General features: G+C 41.0%; 1 protein-coding gene across 1 annotated transcript in view; it reads left to right on the forward strand.

Annotated features, from left to right (window-relative positions):
* PDE11A (phosphodiesterase 11A) overlaps positions 1–19,430 on the forward strand; it is a 292,656-nt gene that overhangs the window by 236,256 nt on the left and 36,970 nt on the right. The window contains exons 15-16 of the mRNA XM_006760580.2: positions 2,642–2,742; positions 15,199–15,276. Coding sequence (XP_006760643.1) covers positions 2,642–2,742; positions 15,199–15,276 — 179 coding nt within the window. The remainder of the gene's footprint in view (positions 1–2,641; positions 2,743–15,198; positions 15,277–19,430) is intronic.

Here is a 19,430-nt window from a genome sequence, read left to right on the forward strand (position 1 = left end):
GGCTGGGGCAGGCCAACCGCTGGGGGAGACCTCTCTTCAGCTGGGAAGGAAGCAACACAATTAGGCTCTCGGTAACTCTGACAGAAACCAGCATCCGGCATGTGTGGCTCAGGAATTTCCCTATGAAAGCCATGTTTTAGCCAAGTGCTGTGGCAAAGGAAGGCAGGACAGGGGGAACTTGGGTTCAGGCTGTCTTTTCTGCACTAGTAACAGGATGGGTTTATACCTCAAATCCCAAGCACTCCCACCATTGTCATAACAGGGATTATGCACAGGATACCAAAGTTTTCTTGAAAGGTCATCTGTTTATTTGTTTGGGGAAACAAATCCCACTAACACAGAATTTGTCTTCAGACAAATAAAATACCTTGGCTGCCCTTCACTCAAGATTTCTCTATGAAGGACCAGAATAATAACATTACTATGCAGTGAGCATAACTGGTGCGTGCAGGCCCTGCCCCGGGCTCCCCCATCCCCTCCCGCCCTGACCTCAGAAGGGCAAAACTGCAGACGTCATCACGCACTTCCTAAATGCAAAGGACAGAGCAGCTAGGAGGGGAGGCAAAAGTCCCCCAGACCTTTCTTCCCTCACTTGCTTCTCTTTCCATCAATACCACCTTTCTCAGGGGTGAGGAACCTTTTTTCTGCCAAGGGCCATTTGGGTTTTTATAGCATCATTTGTGGATCATACAAAATTATCAACTTAAAAATTAGCCTGCTATATTTGATCAAACACTTAATTAGCTCACCCCTAATGCCTTGACAGGGCCAGACCAAATGATTTTGCAGGCCTTATATGGCCCTGAGGCCCGGCATTCTCCAACCCTGTGCCTAAACAAAATGGAAGCAGTATTTCAAGGACACAAATCTATTTCAAGGACCAAGCTCGTGAGGCACTGGAGGAAGCCAATTTGCATATAAACACTACACTGATTGCAAATTAATGTTTTTTATCAGCATTAAAGCTGATCTGGCTAGCTTTGTCACTCAGTTATCTGTAAACAACTGGCTTAGTTACTCTATGTCCTTTAAAAGTGGTAAAATGCACTTTCACAGAATAATCAAGATTTTCAAACGCAGACCAGCTTTCTCCTGGAATTCACATTAGTTTTATTGTGACTTGTTCCTAACAGCTATGCAGGCAGACCTGGGAGATATCATGGGTTCACTCCCAGACCATCGCAATAAAGAGAGTCATAATATTTTTGCCGGTGGAGGATCTTGCCTTCAGTTTATTAAAAAAATGCAGCATCTGTAAAGCACAATGAAGGAAAGCACAATAAAATGAGGAGTGTCTGTACTTCTTTCACTGGGAGATGCTGGACGTATGGTTGAATCCCAGGAACTCCTTGCCGGTAGCTTCCAACCACCTTTTCTCAGGCCCCAGTATACCAGCCTGTGATTGATCCACAGGGCAAGGCTCAGGCAAAGAAACTGGGGCAGAATTATGGGATGGTATTCCTTTAGTTATTTGTCTTCTTCCTAATGGCTGAATTAAGGGTCTGGGAGAGTTCATTTGAAAATTATTAATAATATTGGACCTGGTCCCATGTGGAACCAATATACTCTAGTCTTTACCAAGTGGTGGGTTCACCCAAGGAGATAAATTAACTCGGGGAAGCAGATTTTCATCTGGTGCCTGGTAGGCGGTAATTTACTAATTGATATTCTGGTTCCCAGAAATAATTAATTTACTTCTCATTGGGAAATAGTTTCTTCTTAGGCAGTCATTTCCCCCCCCTCCTCCGGCACCATCTTCTGGCTCTCCACGCGAGGTATCAGCCTGCTCCAGTTCCCGGGCTCTGTGTTTGAGTTCGTACTTCATGCTAAGAAAACCTGATAAATGAGAAGTCCTGACTTTCAAAGCAAATTAAGTGGATTGTCTGTCACTTTACAAAGGGATTTTCCACTTCACTAAAACCATTGTACAACTGCCAGTGTAGCTAAAACAGGTTTTGATGAAGTGTTCTTTTCAAAGGTGTGGGGATACAGGTGTGTTTTCACATTTTCCCAGGTGGAAGTCATCTTTACAGTCCCAAGAACTATGCCAAGAACAATATCATATACATTCTAACTACTCAGGAAATATGTACTGAATTTAATCTGCCACACGCTTCATCAAGATGATCTTCACGGTTTAACACAGGGTTTCTCAACTTCGGTTGCTCTGGCATGTTGGGCCTGGTTCATCTTTGCTATTCAGGCCAAACTGTGCATTATAGGACCTTTAGCAGCATCTCTGGCCTCTACCCACTAGATGCCAGTAGCACCCATCACCAGTGTGACAATCAAAAATACCTCTGAACATTGCCAGACATCCCCATTGCTCAAATCACCCCCAGTTAAGAACCTCTGGTCTAGTGTTTTTTCTCCTCCTTGAAGTCATTTGTTGACATAGCAAGTACTTCCAAAATGCCAACTTGAGTTTTAATTAGTGAAATTAGTATTTATTTTAGGGTCATAAAGATTCCCAAATGTTTTGTTAACTTCTGCATTCAGTAATTCCACAGGAAATGGGTAGTCAAATGGAGTTGTTAGCACACATGCAATATATATTTAATATACTATATAGGAAAAACATGCAATCAAAAACTCATATTTAATGGGGTTTTTTTTGTGACTTTTTACTTTCTCATTACAGGGTCACAACATCTTTGCTAATCTGTCCTCCAAGGATTATAGTGACCTCATGCAGCTTTTGAAGCAGTCAATATTGGCAACAGACCTCACGCTGTACTTTGAGTAGGTATCAGCATTTGATCTATTTGACAAATGGATATCTAAAGTTTCATCCTGTAATTAATTTCCAAGTGCAATTTTGGGGTTGCCTGTTGTTCTGGCACTGATAACAATGTGTAAATGAGTTAAACGTTTTGCTGTCGTTTTCCCTCATCTAAAATTTTATTAAGGTGACATCTGTAAGATAAGAGCTCCACCACAAGATTTGGAGCTTTCTTTATTTTTTATGATCCTTGTGTGGAACTCTTTACTCTGAAACTAAGTGATGGTCATTTTTATTTTAAAGACTCTGATTTCTATTTTAGACTATTATTTCTCTTCAGATCTAAAATGGCATTGCTGATGCTAATGAAAACGGTGTGTTGCTGGAAGGTTGACTAGAAATCCAAGCCTTCATTCCTTGCCTCTCCTCTACCTCTCTTTCTTAGAAAAGCTGCCCGCCCCCCTTTTTTTCCCAATTTTAGACCTCCCCCTGAGCTGGAAATTCCATCCCTCTCATTTCCTCTAAGACCTGCTCTATCAGGCACCACCTCTTTCGGAAGCCTGGAAATATCTTCCTTTGCTGATATACACAGTTTTTTCTTGAAGACCAAACAACTTTCCTTCCTGCAAAAATTATTTCACCCCATGGAGATCTTAATTGCTTTTCAATTTACATTTCTTTTAGTGCCTACCTTTTAAAATAAATGGAGCATATTTGTACCTTTGTTTCCCTAACACCCGTTTTACCTTAAAGAGTAGTGTCCACCTCCACATTCTATCAAAATTAGACTTTCAGAAGTCACCAGAGACTTCCTCGTCCCCAAATTCAATGTCCTTTCCTCATTTCTAATATATTCTAATTTCTTTGAGAAATCTGAAGATTTACTGACTTCTCATTGCCAATTTCTACTCTCTTACTCTCTTATCTTCCCCCAACATCCAGCTTCCTTTCTCTCTCCTTTTCTGGATCCTTTCTAAGTTTCTTTTCTCCTCGCTCCTTTGGATGGAGTTCCTGAACCCATGTTCTTCTTTCTCTGTTTAGATTCACTCCCCTGGCTGTATCTCTGTAATCCCTTTATATTCTAGAAGACTGAAATTCTTCAGTCTAACCCCAGACATGTACCTCTAACTTCTGTTGCAAAAGCCTTTAGGGGCTTCATTGCTTTCAAAGCAACCTTTAAACTTGGTTTCAAGGCCTTCCATAATCTGCCCCCAACCTTTTTTTCATTCTTTTATTCCACTTCTCTCCTACATGGTTTGTCTTCCTTAACCAGACGGGTCTACGTGTTACCCTTTGAAAACACCTATGCAGTGCCCCTTGTGCCCCAATCATATTACTGTTCCTGCACGGACTCTTATCACTCTAGTTCCCCATCTGGCTGAAATACCCTTTAAGGTTCATCTCTTCTACCACCTCTTCCAGGAATCTTATGTCACCCCCTTTGTAATCTTACTGCACTTGGGCATTATATCAGTTAGTATTAGATTCAATTATAAGGGACCAAAAAAGTAACACAAAATAACAGTGGCTTTCTTCTCTGTCACACAGAAGAAGTCTGGAGATAAACAATCTGTAGTTGGTAGAGTAACTACATTAAGTCACCAGGGACCCAGGCTACTTTTGTCTTTTTATGATGCCGCTTTCAACACATAGTTTCTACCTTAGTCCAAGATAGCCACTCAATGTCCACCCACATGCCAACTAGCAGAAAAAAGGAAGGAGTGAAGAAAAAAAGGGCCAAAAGGTGATGTAAGTTATCTTTTAAGAGAGTTTTCTGGAAATTCCCCAGAACACTTCCACTTACATTTCATTGGTCAGAATTTAGTCATTTGGCCATACCTAGGTTGAAGGAAGGTTGGAAAGGAAGCCTTTATTCTGGTACAGTCCTGGGCTGCACAACAACATTTTGGTCAACAACAGATGGCATATACGACTTGAATACCATATAGTCTAGGTGTGCAGCGGGTTATACCACCTAGGTTTGTGTAAGTGCACTCTGTGATGTTCGCCTGGTGATGAAATCACCTAGTGACACATTTCTCAGAGGATCGCTGTTGTTGAGCAGCCCATGACTGTAATCACTGTCCCACTGAAAACTAGGACTTCTATGACTAAGAAAGAAAGGGAGGAGAGCTACTGGAGTAGACAACTGTCAGTGCATGCCACACATTTTTATAGTTGGCACCTGCTGAATGCGTAATGACATGGGAATAGTGGAAGGAGTAAAGGCTTTTGAATTACTGGTCTGGATTTAAATTTCATGCTGGCATTCTAGTTAAACCTGGTGTATTGAGCCCAAGTGTCTATGTCTTCTCTCTCCTGGAATTTTCCTGAATTGGCAAATGAATTTTAAAGGAAAAAGGGGACAAATCTGCAAGGAAAAAAGACAGGGAGCACACAATAACTGATAAGAGATGGCAACACATTTGTGCAAACAGAAGGCCAGCTGACGAATGATAACGGATTGAGCAGCACAGAAGTGAAGAGTAGGACCCACGGAGGAAGACAGCTCTGAGAAGCAAGCCCATTGGCACTGCAGAACCTCACTGGGGGCTGAGAGCCAAAGGCACCATGAAAAGTGGATTTGACATTTAGAGCTTAAGACAAGGTGATTACTAGAAAGTCAGTTTACAGAACGCCCAGCACCCACGAAGTCTTCCACCGGCATAGCTGATAACTTCCTTTCCCCTACACTTGCAGAAGGCCAAAGGATTGTTCTCTGGAGAAATGCAAGGAAGAACTCTGGAGTGGGGAAATGAGATGCAAAGTTCAGAAGAGGGGTGACGCAAAATGGAAGGAGTGTCTGCATTCAAAGCCCACACCCCTAGTCCAGTCACCAGAAGCTAGAAGTCTATAAGCTGCATACTCAGGGCTGTCAGATTTAGCAAATGGAAATCAAGAAGTCCAGTTAAATTTGCATTTGGGATAAACAAATGAATAATTTTTAGTATAAGTACGTCCCATGCAATGTATGTGTGGGACACACGCAACTGCAGCTCAATCTTTTAATGTCTTGCTATTGCACTCAAATGGATAACAAGGATCGCACAACATTGATATGAAACACAGAGGCTAAAACAACCAAGATGCTTTAAAAAAAAAAAAAAACTATAGGAACAACCGTAGAAGAATACAGAGCTCTTGGAAATTAAAAACATAATGGCCAAAGTAAAAAATCAAATGATAGCATTGGGAAATACAGTCAAAGAATAATAAGGCAAAACTATTGAAAACACTGCTTTATTTTATTATACAGTTTACCCGTGAATGACATAGGTTTGAACTGTGCAGGTCCACTTAATACCGATTTTTTTCAATAAATACAGTCAGCCCTTTGCATATGTGGGTTTCACATCCCCAGATTCAAACAACTGTGGATCTAAAATAGTATTTTCAGTCCTCTGTTGGGACTCTGCAGATGCAGAGGGCTGACTATATACATTGTTCAACACCATTTTATATAAAGGACCTGAACCTCTGCAGATTTTGGTATCTGTGGGGTCGAACCAATTCCCCAAGGAGTGATGGAAATATTTAGAAAGTCAAAACTTATATGCAAATTTTCAACTGTGTGCTTTTTAGTAATGTTTGATTTGTTAACTATGTGCATGTATTACTTTAATAAATATATATTTTAATCCCAGCTCTACCACTGCTTAGCTGTGTGTCATCAGATGAATGATATACCTCTCTGAGCCTTTTTTTTCATGTGTAAAATGGAGATAATACCTATGTTATCTGTCTTATGTCTTGTAAATGTCTTGTATGTTTTATAAATGGCTACATCTACAGCCTCATTTGCTTTATAGCCTATTTATTTTGCATGTTTAGTGGCTTTCATGTTTGACTTAACTATCATGATCTTCCCTCTTTTTCTGAATGGATGCACCTTGATTTGGGATTTATCGAAGCTTGTATCCCTTTAATATTTTTACTTCCTGTCTCTGACACTTGTAAGGTTTTATGTTATTTTCCTTAAAGTAGAAGCATTCTCCCAGGCCAAGTTTCCAAGTAATTTCTAAGGGAGAAAAAAACCTCAACAGTTGGAGTCCATTTATCAAGCCCTGTTAGCCATGTGACGAATCACCGAGTGACCGCTGGAATGCAGTCCAGGAAGTGGCTGCAACTCGTTTTCTCATTACTCTGTTCTTATCTTAATGCTGCAGCCCCTGCTAATGTCTGCTGACTCCCAAGGAAGCTGCTAGCTCTCTTTTTGTCACTGTTATTGTTTCCTGAGGTTCTGAATAGCTGTTCATTCCCTAATCTGGACCTTCAGGAGGCTGATTCACTTACCTGTAGAAAGTTGCGTTAAGGTGCTGCCATATTTTTAGCCAAAACAATCCCTAGGGTTAATGAGGGGGAAGCAACTACTATAAACTGCCACCCGGCTGTGTTTATTTCACAAATATATAGTGTGGAACTAAAAGGGATGTTAGAGATGATGTAATCTAAGTCATCTTTTTCTTGTACATCACGTACTGAGTTCAAAACTGTTAAATAGTATAGTTTGGGTCATATATAATTAGTGGCTAAACTGGAACCCACACTTTGCTAAAAATTACACAAAATCTTGCAAGTGTCAGAGACAGGAAAAAGCGTCCTCTTTTAGGGCTTTTTCCACAATCACTATATTCCTTCTCTAATTAAAAAAATCAAGAAAGACTTGTCATTTGAATTGGGGCTAAATTCCATGGCAATATTGACCTTCCCAGCTGTGCATTAATTGGTTTACTCTGGGCAGCAGCCTGAGTTCCCCGAGCCCTCTCCCAAAGCAGAGCTGCAGACGAGGGCTTGCAGGTTCATTTTAGAGGTGACATCAGGAATAGGAGGAGGGGACTAGGACAGTAAAGCGGCAAGTAGGACAGCTATTGTAAGGACACAGAACCTTGTTGGTCACCACTGTGTTCAGCCAGGCCTGACCCTATGCTGCCCCTCAAAAATTATCCACCAGCCTCCACATCCCGTCAGCCAAGGTTACTCTATGGTCGTTAATTCCCACACCAGTTCCGGACATCTGTGCCTGAAGGCTGGGGATCCTACAGCATCCAGTCCCACAGGGGAAGTCAGAGCAGTGACAGGGCAGAAAGAAAGCTGGGCCAGTGATCCGAGAGCTGGGCACTGGCCGGTTGAGGCAGCAATGGCTGAGAAAGGTGGGCTAGGAGGGTGTGAGGAAGCCCTAGGGAAAGTCTGGATCAGCACTGGCTCTTCTGCCCTGGCTACTCACATCAAAAGTCATGACAGTAGAGGTCAACCAGAGAGGAAACACACTGCTCTCCTCCCCTAGGAAGGAGAAAGCTGGCTAGAGGAAGGGCCAGGCCTTTGGAGAGGGGTGCAGGACCCATTCCTAGGGGCAGGATCTCCTGCGATGTGCCGGCAGGGAAAAACGTAAGGTTCCTGGAAACGTGGGACCTCTTTAAAAATAACCACAAAGCCCTGCCACTTTAATTTCTAATGGTTCTAGGTGTGCTCAAGATTCTCTCCTACAAGTGACAGATAAAAGCAAAATTCACAAGTGTGAAAAATAAAACAAAAAAAAAAATCTCAGTGTGAATTTCTAGGTTTCACCACCTAAATCTGGGGGTTAATTCTTCAACCTGATTTTCCAACTCACTAAAACTTTTTCCAGTTTCTGCTGAATGATTTTCTAAAATTGATTTCTGTGTCTATTTCCAAGTCCTTGCAGTGAACAAGGCTTTGATATTTAAGTAGCAATTTCAGCATCCCAAGCAAGAATTAGATATACCTTATCAGTATGCAGCCATGTGACTGTGAGGGTCACTCAATCTCTCTTTGCCTCAGTTTCCTCATCAGCAGTATGGGAATAGGCACCTCACCCACACCAATCCCCTAGGGTCCTTGTGATGGTCAAAGGAGATCACTTATTTGAAAGATAACCTGGTAATTTAAATAAGTAAGATTTAAATAATCGAAACAATTAATATTTAAATAATTTAAATTTGATAACTTTGATCATTTAAAATACCTTATAAAGAAAAGACCCACTGAGCCAGAAACTAAACAACATTTTTATAATTAAAGATAACACTTGAGGTCTGCAAAGGGAGAGATTCAAAATTACATGAGTTAAAATGTCAAAGGGAAATCACAGTGCCCTGTACTATTTGCATGGAAGTCAACAAAGGTGACCTATGCAACTTTCACACTAATAAACATGGTATTTCCTGGATGCTTACTTAGGGGCTTTATATAACACATTGCCCCATTTAATATTTAGAGCAGTCCCATAAGAATAGGTACTATGTTTGAGTTCAAATACACTTGAGGAAACTGAGGTTTGGAGAGATCCAGTAAATTGCTCACAATGTTAACTAATAAAGTTCAGAGTGATGCCCAGTAGTTGGGCTCCAAAACGTTTGAACTACTCTGCCATTCTCTCTGCACTTAAAGGATTGTTAGTTTAAGAGCATTAAAGGGGAAACTGAGGCCAGTCCTGGGAACACTCAGACATTAAAGGCAGCAGTAGCTTGAGTATGCCCATGTCCAAGGCCAGTTCCAAGCATACTGGGCAGCAAGCCATAGCAATTCAACCAACTGCAGACTAACTAGCAGATTGGGGGGCGGGGCCCAGGCTCCAGGTTCCAGTTGCTCAGGAGCCGGACTGGTGGGGCTGAGACTGCAATTGCATGGAGCTAAGCTGGGGCATCAGAAGTTGAAAATTATTTAGCTCTAATACAGTCCTTGGGGGTGTTGCCGTCAGGTAGCAATTATAGTTTAGCATCGCCCCCCAACAGGGCGTGATCACATCAGTGCCTCTCACATCTGCCAGGTGCCTGCTCTGTGCCCAGCTCTGCTCTAGGTATCTCCCCGTATCACCACTGGAATAGGAGCTCCACGAATGCAGACATCTCACTCTGGGAACCCCAAAATCTACCTGACGCATTGCCTGACATAACAAGCTCTCAAAATATAAACTTTTTTTGATATTGAATTCTTAGATCAACTATAAGTTCGATATTGTTATCCCCATCCTATAGATAAGGATACCGAGTCTTAGAGAGGGTAAGACTTTTTCCGAAGTCCTCACATTGTCTATGCTCAATCTCTAGGCCACATTGCCTCAGACCACTCTTTAAACTGAGGATTTATAATTCAGATTTTATAAATCAAATGGGCGCCCCATGCCTTTTTGGTTGGCTTTCTAATTAATCAGACTTAAAAAATGAGTTGTGTTGTTTTTTTTTTCATTTCCCGTTGTGTTCTACAAACATTCATCAACAATTATGGAAAATGCTCAGCCGATTGGTTTCTAAACCAGCCTAAAGGGATGCAATAAGTAGCATTTCTCAAAAGCATCTGATAATGACAGCAAAATGTACTAACTCATCTAGGATTGCCAGGAATCATCATTTGACCATCTTTTAAAAATTAGATTAATATCATAAGCAATTTATTTTAAAAAATACAATAAGAGCTCAATGAATGTTTTTACTCCTATGCAGACAGGAATATTAATTCATTCAACAAACGTTTATTAAGAACCCACTATGTAGAGTGTCATCAGCTTCCACAGTTGCCTGCACTCAACTAGCCGCCATATTGAAAGGAAGAGAGATTAATGTATAGTAAGGTGTTTTGACTTGTAGGGCTTAACCCATTGCTCTTTTCCAAACAGTCTTATATTCTAACAAAGTCTGATAAATTAATCTACTAGCACAACAGGCCCTATGGAAGGTTGATGGAAGAAATATTTTGGTACTTCTGGATGCATTTCAAAGCAATTTTACATATAGTCATGCCCACATCACCATTCACCTAATATTGCAACTGTATAAAAAAGTGAGAAATTTATCCACTAACACTTATGATGCCTTCTTTATGCCAGGTTCTGTGCTGGCTGCTGGGGATGCTGAGGGAGAAAAGGCATGTTTCTTACCTTTAGGGAACCAGAGCTCAGTGGGGAAGAGAGAAAAACAGTAACACCAAACTGTGACAAGTGCTGCAGCCAAAGTAAATGCAGGGGCCACTGGGGCATGTGCCGTCTAGCACCGCCCTAAACCACTTCCACCTGGTGATTATGGTTTAACGGAACTGATGGTTAGGTCCTTGTATTGTCTAATCTTCTGCCATTTTTAACATTCAAAGTCACTCCAGTCTTTCCATTTCCTGCATTTTGCCAATTTTATTCGTGTTGTCAACATCAGCACAGCATCAGACAGGCGATTTCATTCTTAGCTAGTCCTTGTATTATCGAACTACTTAAGCAGGAAGATAATTCATTTTACAAATTAAATATATGACTTTTGTTTCTTTAGTCATAATTACTGGAGTTAACATCTGCATATTAATTTACTCTTCGCCGGTGCTTTTACATCCAAAGTCCCCAGTTGCAGATGTACCTTTGCCTGTTGAATGAGCTGTGAGAACACTGAGAGGACAACATCCAACTCCTCCCCTGCACCCACCCAGCTGCCTACACACACTCCTGCCTTCCCTACCTGATGACCCTGGGGCTGGATTTTCAGGAGAGTCACAATCGTGATTTGCCACCTCTCCTAACATTCATGGGCTCTTAGACTCTTGGTGGATTCAGAACAGTTAGATACATAGGTAAAGAATATGTAATATATGAATTTACAAATATATATATACACAGGAATGGTGATTTCTTGCTTTACCAACAAAGGGTACCTTGCAGATAAATTACAAACCAGAAATATTTTCAATGTAGTGATGGGTGACTGGTAACCAAACTTTACAATTATTTTTTTAGGGTAATTTTAGCATTTCTGTTCAAATGATGCTTTTGTAAAGACTGCTATATTTTTCTGAGTGGAACTTATGTCAAGAGCAGGATAAAAGCCTAATAAAAAGATACCTGATTATAAATGAGATTTTCCAGTAAGCTGCTTTTCACTAGCTGAGGTATTTGCCATTGTCCCTGAAAAACAAGGTTTTCTTAGGATTGTACTTGAGAAGGTAATGATATTGGTCCTTGTGGCAGAGGAGTCCGGATCCAGGGAGTCTTATATATAATTTTGTGGGCACAAATGATGATGCTGTTGACTCTGTAAAAATCTACATACACACACACATATTGATGCTAAAAAGCTTTGTGGGCAAATGCATTTTTAAAAAGCACAGTGAATTTCACATTGTTGTTTTGTAATGATTGTCACTAAGGAGGAGTGCAGAAATAAACCACCTGGAGCCATGGACCCAAGCTGGCCTGGGCCATCTGCAGCTCTTCTTTGGAGCATCCCCTTGTGTGGTGCCTGCCATGGCACTGGGTACTAGCAGGGCAGTCCATGGTGCCATGGCATCTCGTGAAGGGGCTCAGCCACTGCTTTCCATAACCTCACAACACGCAAAGCTGTCTGGGAGGCTGGGGACCTAGAATCTACCTAGATCTTCCCACAACTTCCTTAGGACCCTGAGCAATTCAGCTTCGTCTTCCTTCACCTTGAGTTTCCTCACCTACAAAATGACAGTAAATTGTTCTCCAAGGTTTCATACAGGGTGGGACAAACGTAGGTTTACAAGTTGTTCATATATAAAATAACATAATAATTAATAAATAATAATACAAGAATAAACTCTGTTTCACATACTAAACAACTGTAAACCTACTTTTGCCCTACACTGTATACCTCTAACAGTCTATAATAATGAAAACTCAAGTTAAATATAGAAATCATTCTATGACCCAGCAGTTTTACACATACGTGTGTGTGTGCGCGCGCGCAGAGAGAGAGAGAGGCATATATTGTTATGTGACCTTTGCCTATCATCACTTCAAAAACCCTTTTGCCTTATGAAAATGATGATCTCCGTCTTTCAAGATGTTAATTTTCAGAAACTTAAAATTTTTTTTAAATGTACTTTGGTTTAAACTTTAAAGCATCTATTTGTCATTTATGTGATCAAGTATATTACCAGCTGTATGATGTACATGGTTCCACCAATGACTGGACTTTTCCCATCTTCATCTTGATAAAACTATGGTGTGAAGAAAGTCTCCTATTCCCATATGAGGTCATAGCCAAACCTTGGGATGCCAGAATGAATAGAGCCCCTTAAGAAATTGCATAGTTTTGTCATTAGGGGGAAAATAAAATTAGTATGCCACATGCCCCTGTGCAAGAAATTCTTCCTGCCCTCCTCTATCCACCATCCTCTAGGGATAGTGGATATTCCCTTTTGTCAATAAAATCTAGCTTTGTTATAATGTGATGGAAAGTCTATGGACTGATTTGAGGTTCAGTTGATTTAAGACTTTCAGGCCAGCAAAGCTAGCTATTAAACTTTCCATCATGGGGGAATTTATTCTTACGGTTCTGTTTGGTTGGCATGTCATAGATTTGTATTTTTTAAACATATTTTTTGTATTGAGTTAGCCACCTAAGTGGCTATGCCTCCAGTTTGCATCAAAAATGTCATGTCTCATACCTCTAACATGCTCTCAGTAGACATAACAATACTCAGTGGAAGGAAGGTCAGACAACGGTGTTCTTAAATTTCCTGGAACTCGTTATGTTGTCCACATGGTTCAAGTTAGAATCTAGTCTTCAAGAATCTGACAGGGCTTTTCTTGGATAGGTTTTATGTTGTTTTCTTATCTCCATCTCTCCAAATGGCAACTGTGAAGACCCAGAACAAGTAGAATCTAGGTGAAACTAGTAGCTGAAAGTTATGTTTTTATGTGAATAGTCTTATGAGATTATCTTTTTCATTCGTGGATCAGTTCAACAAATATTTACTAGCCTCCTGCATGTCAGGCACTGTTATAGGCACTGGGGATCTGGGAGTGAACAAAAATGGACCAGGTCTTTGTCCTCTTGGAGCTAGCATTCTAGTGATTTTTAGAATAACTCATAGGATTGAAATGACACCCAGGTACATATGATGACAGGGATGATGACTGACAAGCTTCTTCAGAAAGCCTTCCATGATCTTCTATGATTTTTCAAGCTGAGCTAAGTGGCTTGCTCTGTTCTCCTAGGACACCTGGGACATATCTTAGCTGCTTGGGACAGTGGCTATTCTAACAGGCTGTTTGTAGCCCAGCTTCGCTGCTCACCAGCTGCAAAACACTGGGCCAGTGAACTCAGCCCTTCTGAGTGTAATACTAGTTAATCCTTACTGAGCACCTACTGTGTGCCAGGAACCCTATGAAGTGTTGGGGTTTTTTTTACGTTTTTAAAATATCTTATTTATTTTTTACAGAGAGGAAGGGAGAGGAATAGAGAGTTAGAAACATCGATAAGAGAGAAACATCGACCAGCTGCCTCCTGCACACTCCCCACTGGGGATGTGCCCGCAACCAAGGTACATGCCCTTGACTGGAATCGAACCTGGGCCAAACCAGTTAGGGCCCTATGAAGTGTTTTACATAAATCACTTCATTTAATCTTCCCACCAATCCTAACAATGTAAATCCCATTAATATTATTCTTTACTGGTAAGAAAGCTAAACCCACTTGGCTGGAGTACCTTTATATGGAGTACCTCCTAGACTGGTATTTTGTGGGATGTACTTTGGGAAATGGTATGTCAGGAACCTTTAAATAATCTCCCATTAGGAAAAGCCAAGAAGGTGAAACCATAGAAAATAATTCTTAAAGACTTAAAATGATGATGATGTTTCTTTTCTTTTTTGCTTTCTCACTATAAAAATAATGAAGTCATCTAACTAGATTAAAGTTGTGAAAATAGAAATGAATCACCCTTATTTTCACAACTGAGGAGTATTTTCTCTTGTCTTCCACATATCTATACCTCCTCAAATGTGTGTGTGTGTGTGTGTGTGTGTGTGTGTGTGTCCAGCACTTAAAATGTGCAGACGCTGTGCGAAGGGCTTTGCATGTCATCTCATGTAATCCTCACGATATCTGCGAGTCAGCAAACCTAATCCCCATGTGAGAGGTGGGAAAATTGAAGTTCAGAAGGTTTGAGTGACTTCCCAAAGTTGCACAGCAAGTAGGTGCCTGAGCCATTGCTTAAACATAGTTATTTTTCACTCCGTAGCTCGTGTGTTTAAACACTAAAGTGCTGAAATAGTTATTTTCTTACCTAGAAAAAGGATTCGTCCTGAATTTACTACCAGGGAGCTGAGTTTATCTTGGGTCATCACACAGCTCGGCTCTATGCTGAATGATCAAAGAACATTGCAAACTTGTTCCTGCTTTTTATTTGTCCTTGCCTTTCTTCTCCGACGTTCGGTGCCGCAAGGGCTTCCAGCAAGAATCCTAAATGCAGGAACACGTTGTTTTCTGTTTTATGGCTCAATAATCTTCTCTGTTGTAAATACAGTCCAAAATGATGGTAGCTCTTTCTTGAAGCCTCAACATTTTTTAAGAAGTGATTTATTTTGATAGTGCTTTAGCCTCATGATTTCAAATATTAAGTTACTTGGTTCGGGTGGTCTTATATTTTCCCATAAATGTGTTTATGTCACCCGCAGACTGAGAAATTTCATTCCAGGTGTGTGTTTTCTTTCTTCATTTGATTTTGTGCAGGAGGAGAACTGAATTCTTTGAACTTGTCAGTAAAGGAGAATACGATTGGAACATCAAACCCCATCGTGATATATTTCGGTAAGAGAAAGCTCTTGTCTGTGTTTCTTCATTATTTGAAGATTTAGCTTTGCTTTCCTGACAGTGCGAAGAGCATGCAAATGATTTTTAAAGCAGCAAATCTTAGCTTACACTCAAACAGTGAGAGATTAGTTGAATAATTGGAGAAAAGATAGACACTGTCTTTTTGTCTTCTAATGGATTATATTCTTGTCTCCTCTCCATAAATTTGCATTCAGAATTAGAAAATGATATTCAAATTGGTTCCGTTTCAGCAAGCCATGACCTCATCTTTCTCCAGAGAAGGCGGGAGAAAGTTGGTGCGGGGGTTGGGAGAAAAAAAAGTGGGGGGTGGTGTTTGAATCTCAGAAAAGTTCCACAGCATAAAGGAAAGCAGAGTTCACTGTCGCTTTTCTTGTAGCGAGAAAACCAATTGGAACCATTTGTTGGTGGGAATAAGGAGTTCTAGACTTTTCACAGGACTTCTTCCCGGTTGTTTAGAAGAGACAGCCGCAAACCATCATTTTTATGTGGTACATTTTAACCACTGATTGCAGCCACACCAGCTGGCGAGACTCTATTTCTGTCTGCGTCATACCGTCCCCTGCCTTCTGCCATCCCCACCTCAGCCATCTAGGACCTTCTGCTGTCTTATTCCTACTCCAGAGCTGTTGACCCTGAGAATTGTGAGGCCGGGATTATGGATTTGCTGTGTCTGCTCCACAGCAGACAGACGCTGGGATCACCCCGAGTGGGACCCCATCAGACCTCCCCTTCCCATGTTTGCTCTCTGAAACCTCTGCCTCGCCTTCAGAACTTGAGCTCCCCTGCACTGTCCCCCTGAAGCCAACTTCTTCTCGCTGTCTCCCTAGAGGGCCCTCCTGTTCCCTCCTCTCCGCATTACTCTTTGTCTGTTATCTTTACAGACCTTTTCTATGTCCTTTCCTGAGGGTGAGGGGGAACCTTCCAGTACCTCCACTTGTGTCCTAATTCCATCCCCTCCACCACCACCACCTGCATCCCGACCTTGTTTGTATTCTCTTGACTTGCATTTTCAAAATCTGGTGAGTGTTTTTCCATTATGACTTTTCTAAAAATACATTTCCATCTCCTCAGCCAAAAAATTCATCCCTGAAATCTACCTTCTTCTCAAGTTCCAATCCTAGTTCTCTCCTTCCTTCACAACTCCTATTAACTTCTTGCAAGGCAATTTCTTTCTTTTTAAGTAACTTTTCATTCTGTAAATAATTACAGGAAAGTATTTTTCTGTAACAAATTAAAACATTACAGATAAACTTCCAGTTCTCCTTTGAGCTTCACTCCCAATCCCCACACTGCGCATAGCTGTGCTGTGCTATCAGTTAGCTGTATCTTTCCAGACCATTTCCAAAGCATGGACTTTTACGTGAACCATAGGAAAAAATTATCTAGTATGAATTTATCTGTTTTAATATAAATTCTGTATTTACATGTAATCTGAACTTGCTTGTTCACTCAACTATATGTGTTGGAATTCTTTTCATGTTCATACCTCATCATCTTTTAATGCTCCATAGTATTCCAAAATGTAGACTTAGCACAGAGTAGTTAGCCATTGCCCTACAGAGGAATTTAGTCTATGAATGTGATTTCTGTTCCTTTTGAAAGGCATTGGTCAGCTCCCAGGAATCTAATTCTACAGCCTTTGTTCTCTTCAGGTTCCCTGTCTCTTCACAAACTCCAACTTGTGTTGGCTTTTCCTTTCTTACAACTCTCTCCGGCCTTGGATTCTGCAAAGCCATGCTCTTCTGGACTTGCCACTTTCTTTCTGACTCTTCCTTGTTTTCTTTGTCCTTTTCCAGGCTTCCACCTCCCAGTACCACTGAAGTGTAACTACCCCCCACGGATCTGGGTTTGGTATTCTCGTTTCTGAGCATCCTCCGGCTTCAGCTGCCATCTCTTCTTAAACGATTCCCACTTTTTTGGGCCTGGCTTCTTCTGAGCACGACTCCTAAAATGCCAGTGCTTGTTCCTCATGTCCACCTGGATGTTTTCCTGCAGATGTTCAAATACTTTTGTGAGGGGACCTCATATGTAAAAACAAAAAAACAAAAACAACTTATCTGGAAGTATATGTAAAATAGAGGTGCTCCGGGAGGTCCACCCCCTAGCTCTGCCCTCCCTCCTCAGTTCACGGTTTGACGCTGACCATGTGCACCAAGTGGGGAGGGGCTCTGGAGAGCGCTGTATTAGGGAATTTTAAAGTAGTAATAAAACCAACTAAATGTGTCTTTTTTTTTTATCATCACCATGTGCCAGCAGTCTAAACAATGTCGATGATGAGATAGATACTCCTGAGAAAAATATTTTGTTAGTACGAGTTGTAAACAATTGCTGAGATTACTGTTGAGTCTCAAAATAATTTATAGCAAAGCTTCAAAGAGCATATTATTACTTATGCATTAATTACATGTTAAGTTAATCCAAGAATGTCCAGGTATATAGTCAGCCCCCAGTACAGGTGGACACACTTTCAAGAGTTCCTATTGGCTCAGAACCTTTTGTACTACCTCCGGGTGTTCTGTATGTCTACAACCTTTGGGAGTGTCACGGCCCTGCTTCTAAACAGTATATTCAGAGCAAACAATGATAGTACAGTGATGGTAAGGATGGAAAACACATAACTTGAGTTCTTCAGTTCTGTCATTTTATGTGGCCATTTGAGGGGAGGTGGTTATTTGTGTCTATAATTTAAAGCAATGATAGAGTACAAGCTGTGAGGTGGAATATTTTGTTTAGTAAGTACAAAATTCAGTTCATACATGAAATCTTTCACTGAATTTGAATATATCTTTAAAATTAAAATGTATTCCTTTTAGGTTACAAATTGTTTTAAAACTAGAGAACAAGTCAAGAAAGATCGTTATTGAACTACTGTTGGCATGTAGAGGAGGGGTGTGATAAAAATGACCTGCTGTGAGGGTTGGGTGTCTAAAAACAGTGCCGTTCTTCACCCACCACACTAGGACAGAGACTCGTGCCTGACCACTCATTCATCCAGTCACACTGAGCAGGTTGACACCACTTAACTGTAAATTGGACTAGAATTATGAGACTAAAGCAGTTGGTACAAACTCCCTCCCCACTCTCTTCCTAGTCAAAAAAGACTCTTCACTTTGTGCAGAGGCTGGATTAAAACAAATAAGGTAAAACTGCTCATTTTCCTCCTTCAGTTCTTCCTATGGAATCTCCCACCGTATCTTGCCCTTCCATTCCCTTGTCCTTCTTTGTTGTAGGCCCTTATCAACTTATGCTTGCCAGCTGGTTCCCTGCTTCCACTCTCTCCTTATTCAAACTGTTTTCATATCTACCACCTAAAGTTCTCTCCTTGAAGGTCTTGCCAGGTCCCTCCTGAGCCCTCAACCTTAATTAACTCCCCAGTGCCAATCAAATAAGGGTTTCAGACACCCCACATCTCACCCGCCCCCCCCCCCCCCCCCCTTTCTGTCTTCCTTCTCTGTATAGACTTTCTGCTCCACTGCCAAGTATTCATTGAAAGTAGAGACTCTTTTGCCAGAGTTTATGGATAACAATCCTAGCTTTGATACTTCTTAGCTGTGTAATATTGGGCAAGCTACCTAATCTTTCTGATCAAGGAATGCAAAAACATTATTTGCTTTGTAAAATAGAAATAATAATAGTATGTCTACCTGTAAGCCTGCTCAATAAGTGGTAGCTATTAGAATTATCATTATTAGAGTACCTAGCATGAACACAATGAACTTATTGATTAACTGATTAATGGTGATATGAATATGAATTTGAGAAGTTTCAAATTCTCAAGCAGATGGAACCTAAGTAATCATCCAAGTTATGGTAAAAATAGGCAGGTTTAGAGAGATTATTTCCTGCCCAGGAGAGAGATGGCAAATTCTAATGCATTGCCTGCAGTCGTGTTCCCCTCTGGTAACAGCAGAACCTAAAATGAGAAGATGAGAAGCATCCAAGTGTAGCAAGAGGAGGTCTGCGGTCTGCCTACCTCAGAGGGTTGTGCTAAGGATTCATTCAGTTAGGAGTTAGTTGGGAGACCACCTCATATAGAGGCAGGCAAACCCTGGGCTGCAGAAGTGCTTGTTACAGAAGATTGAGTATGAAGAACAGACTGGTGTCTCTCTATATCAGTGATTCTCAACCTT

This window comes from Myotis davidii, unplaced genomic scaffold (assembly GCF_000327345.1).
Source record: "Myotis davidii unplaced genomic scaffold, ASM32734v1 scaffold370, whole genome shotgun sequence".
Lineage (NCBI taxonomy): Eukaryota > Metazoa > Chordata > Mammalia > Chiroptera > Vespertilionidae > Myotis > Myotis davidii.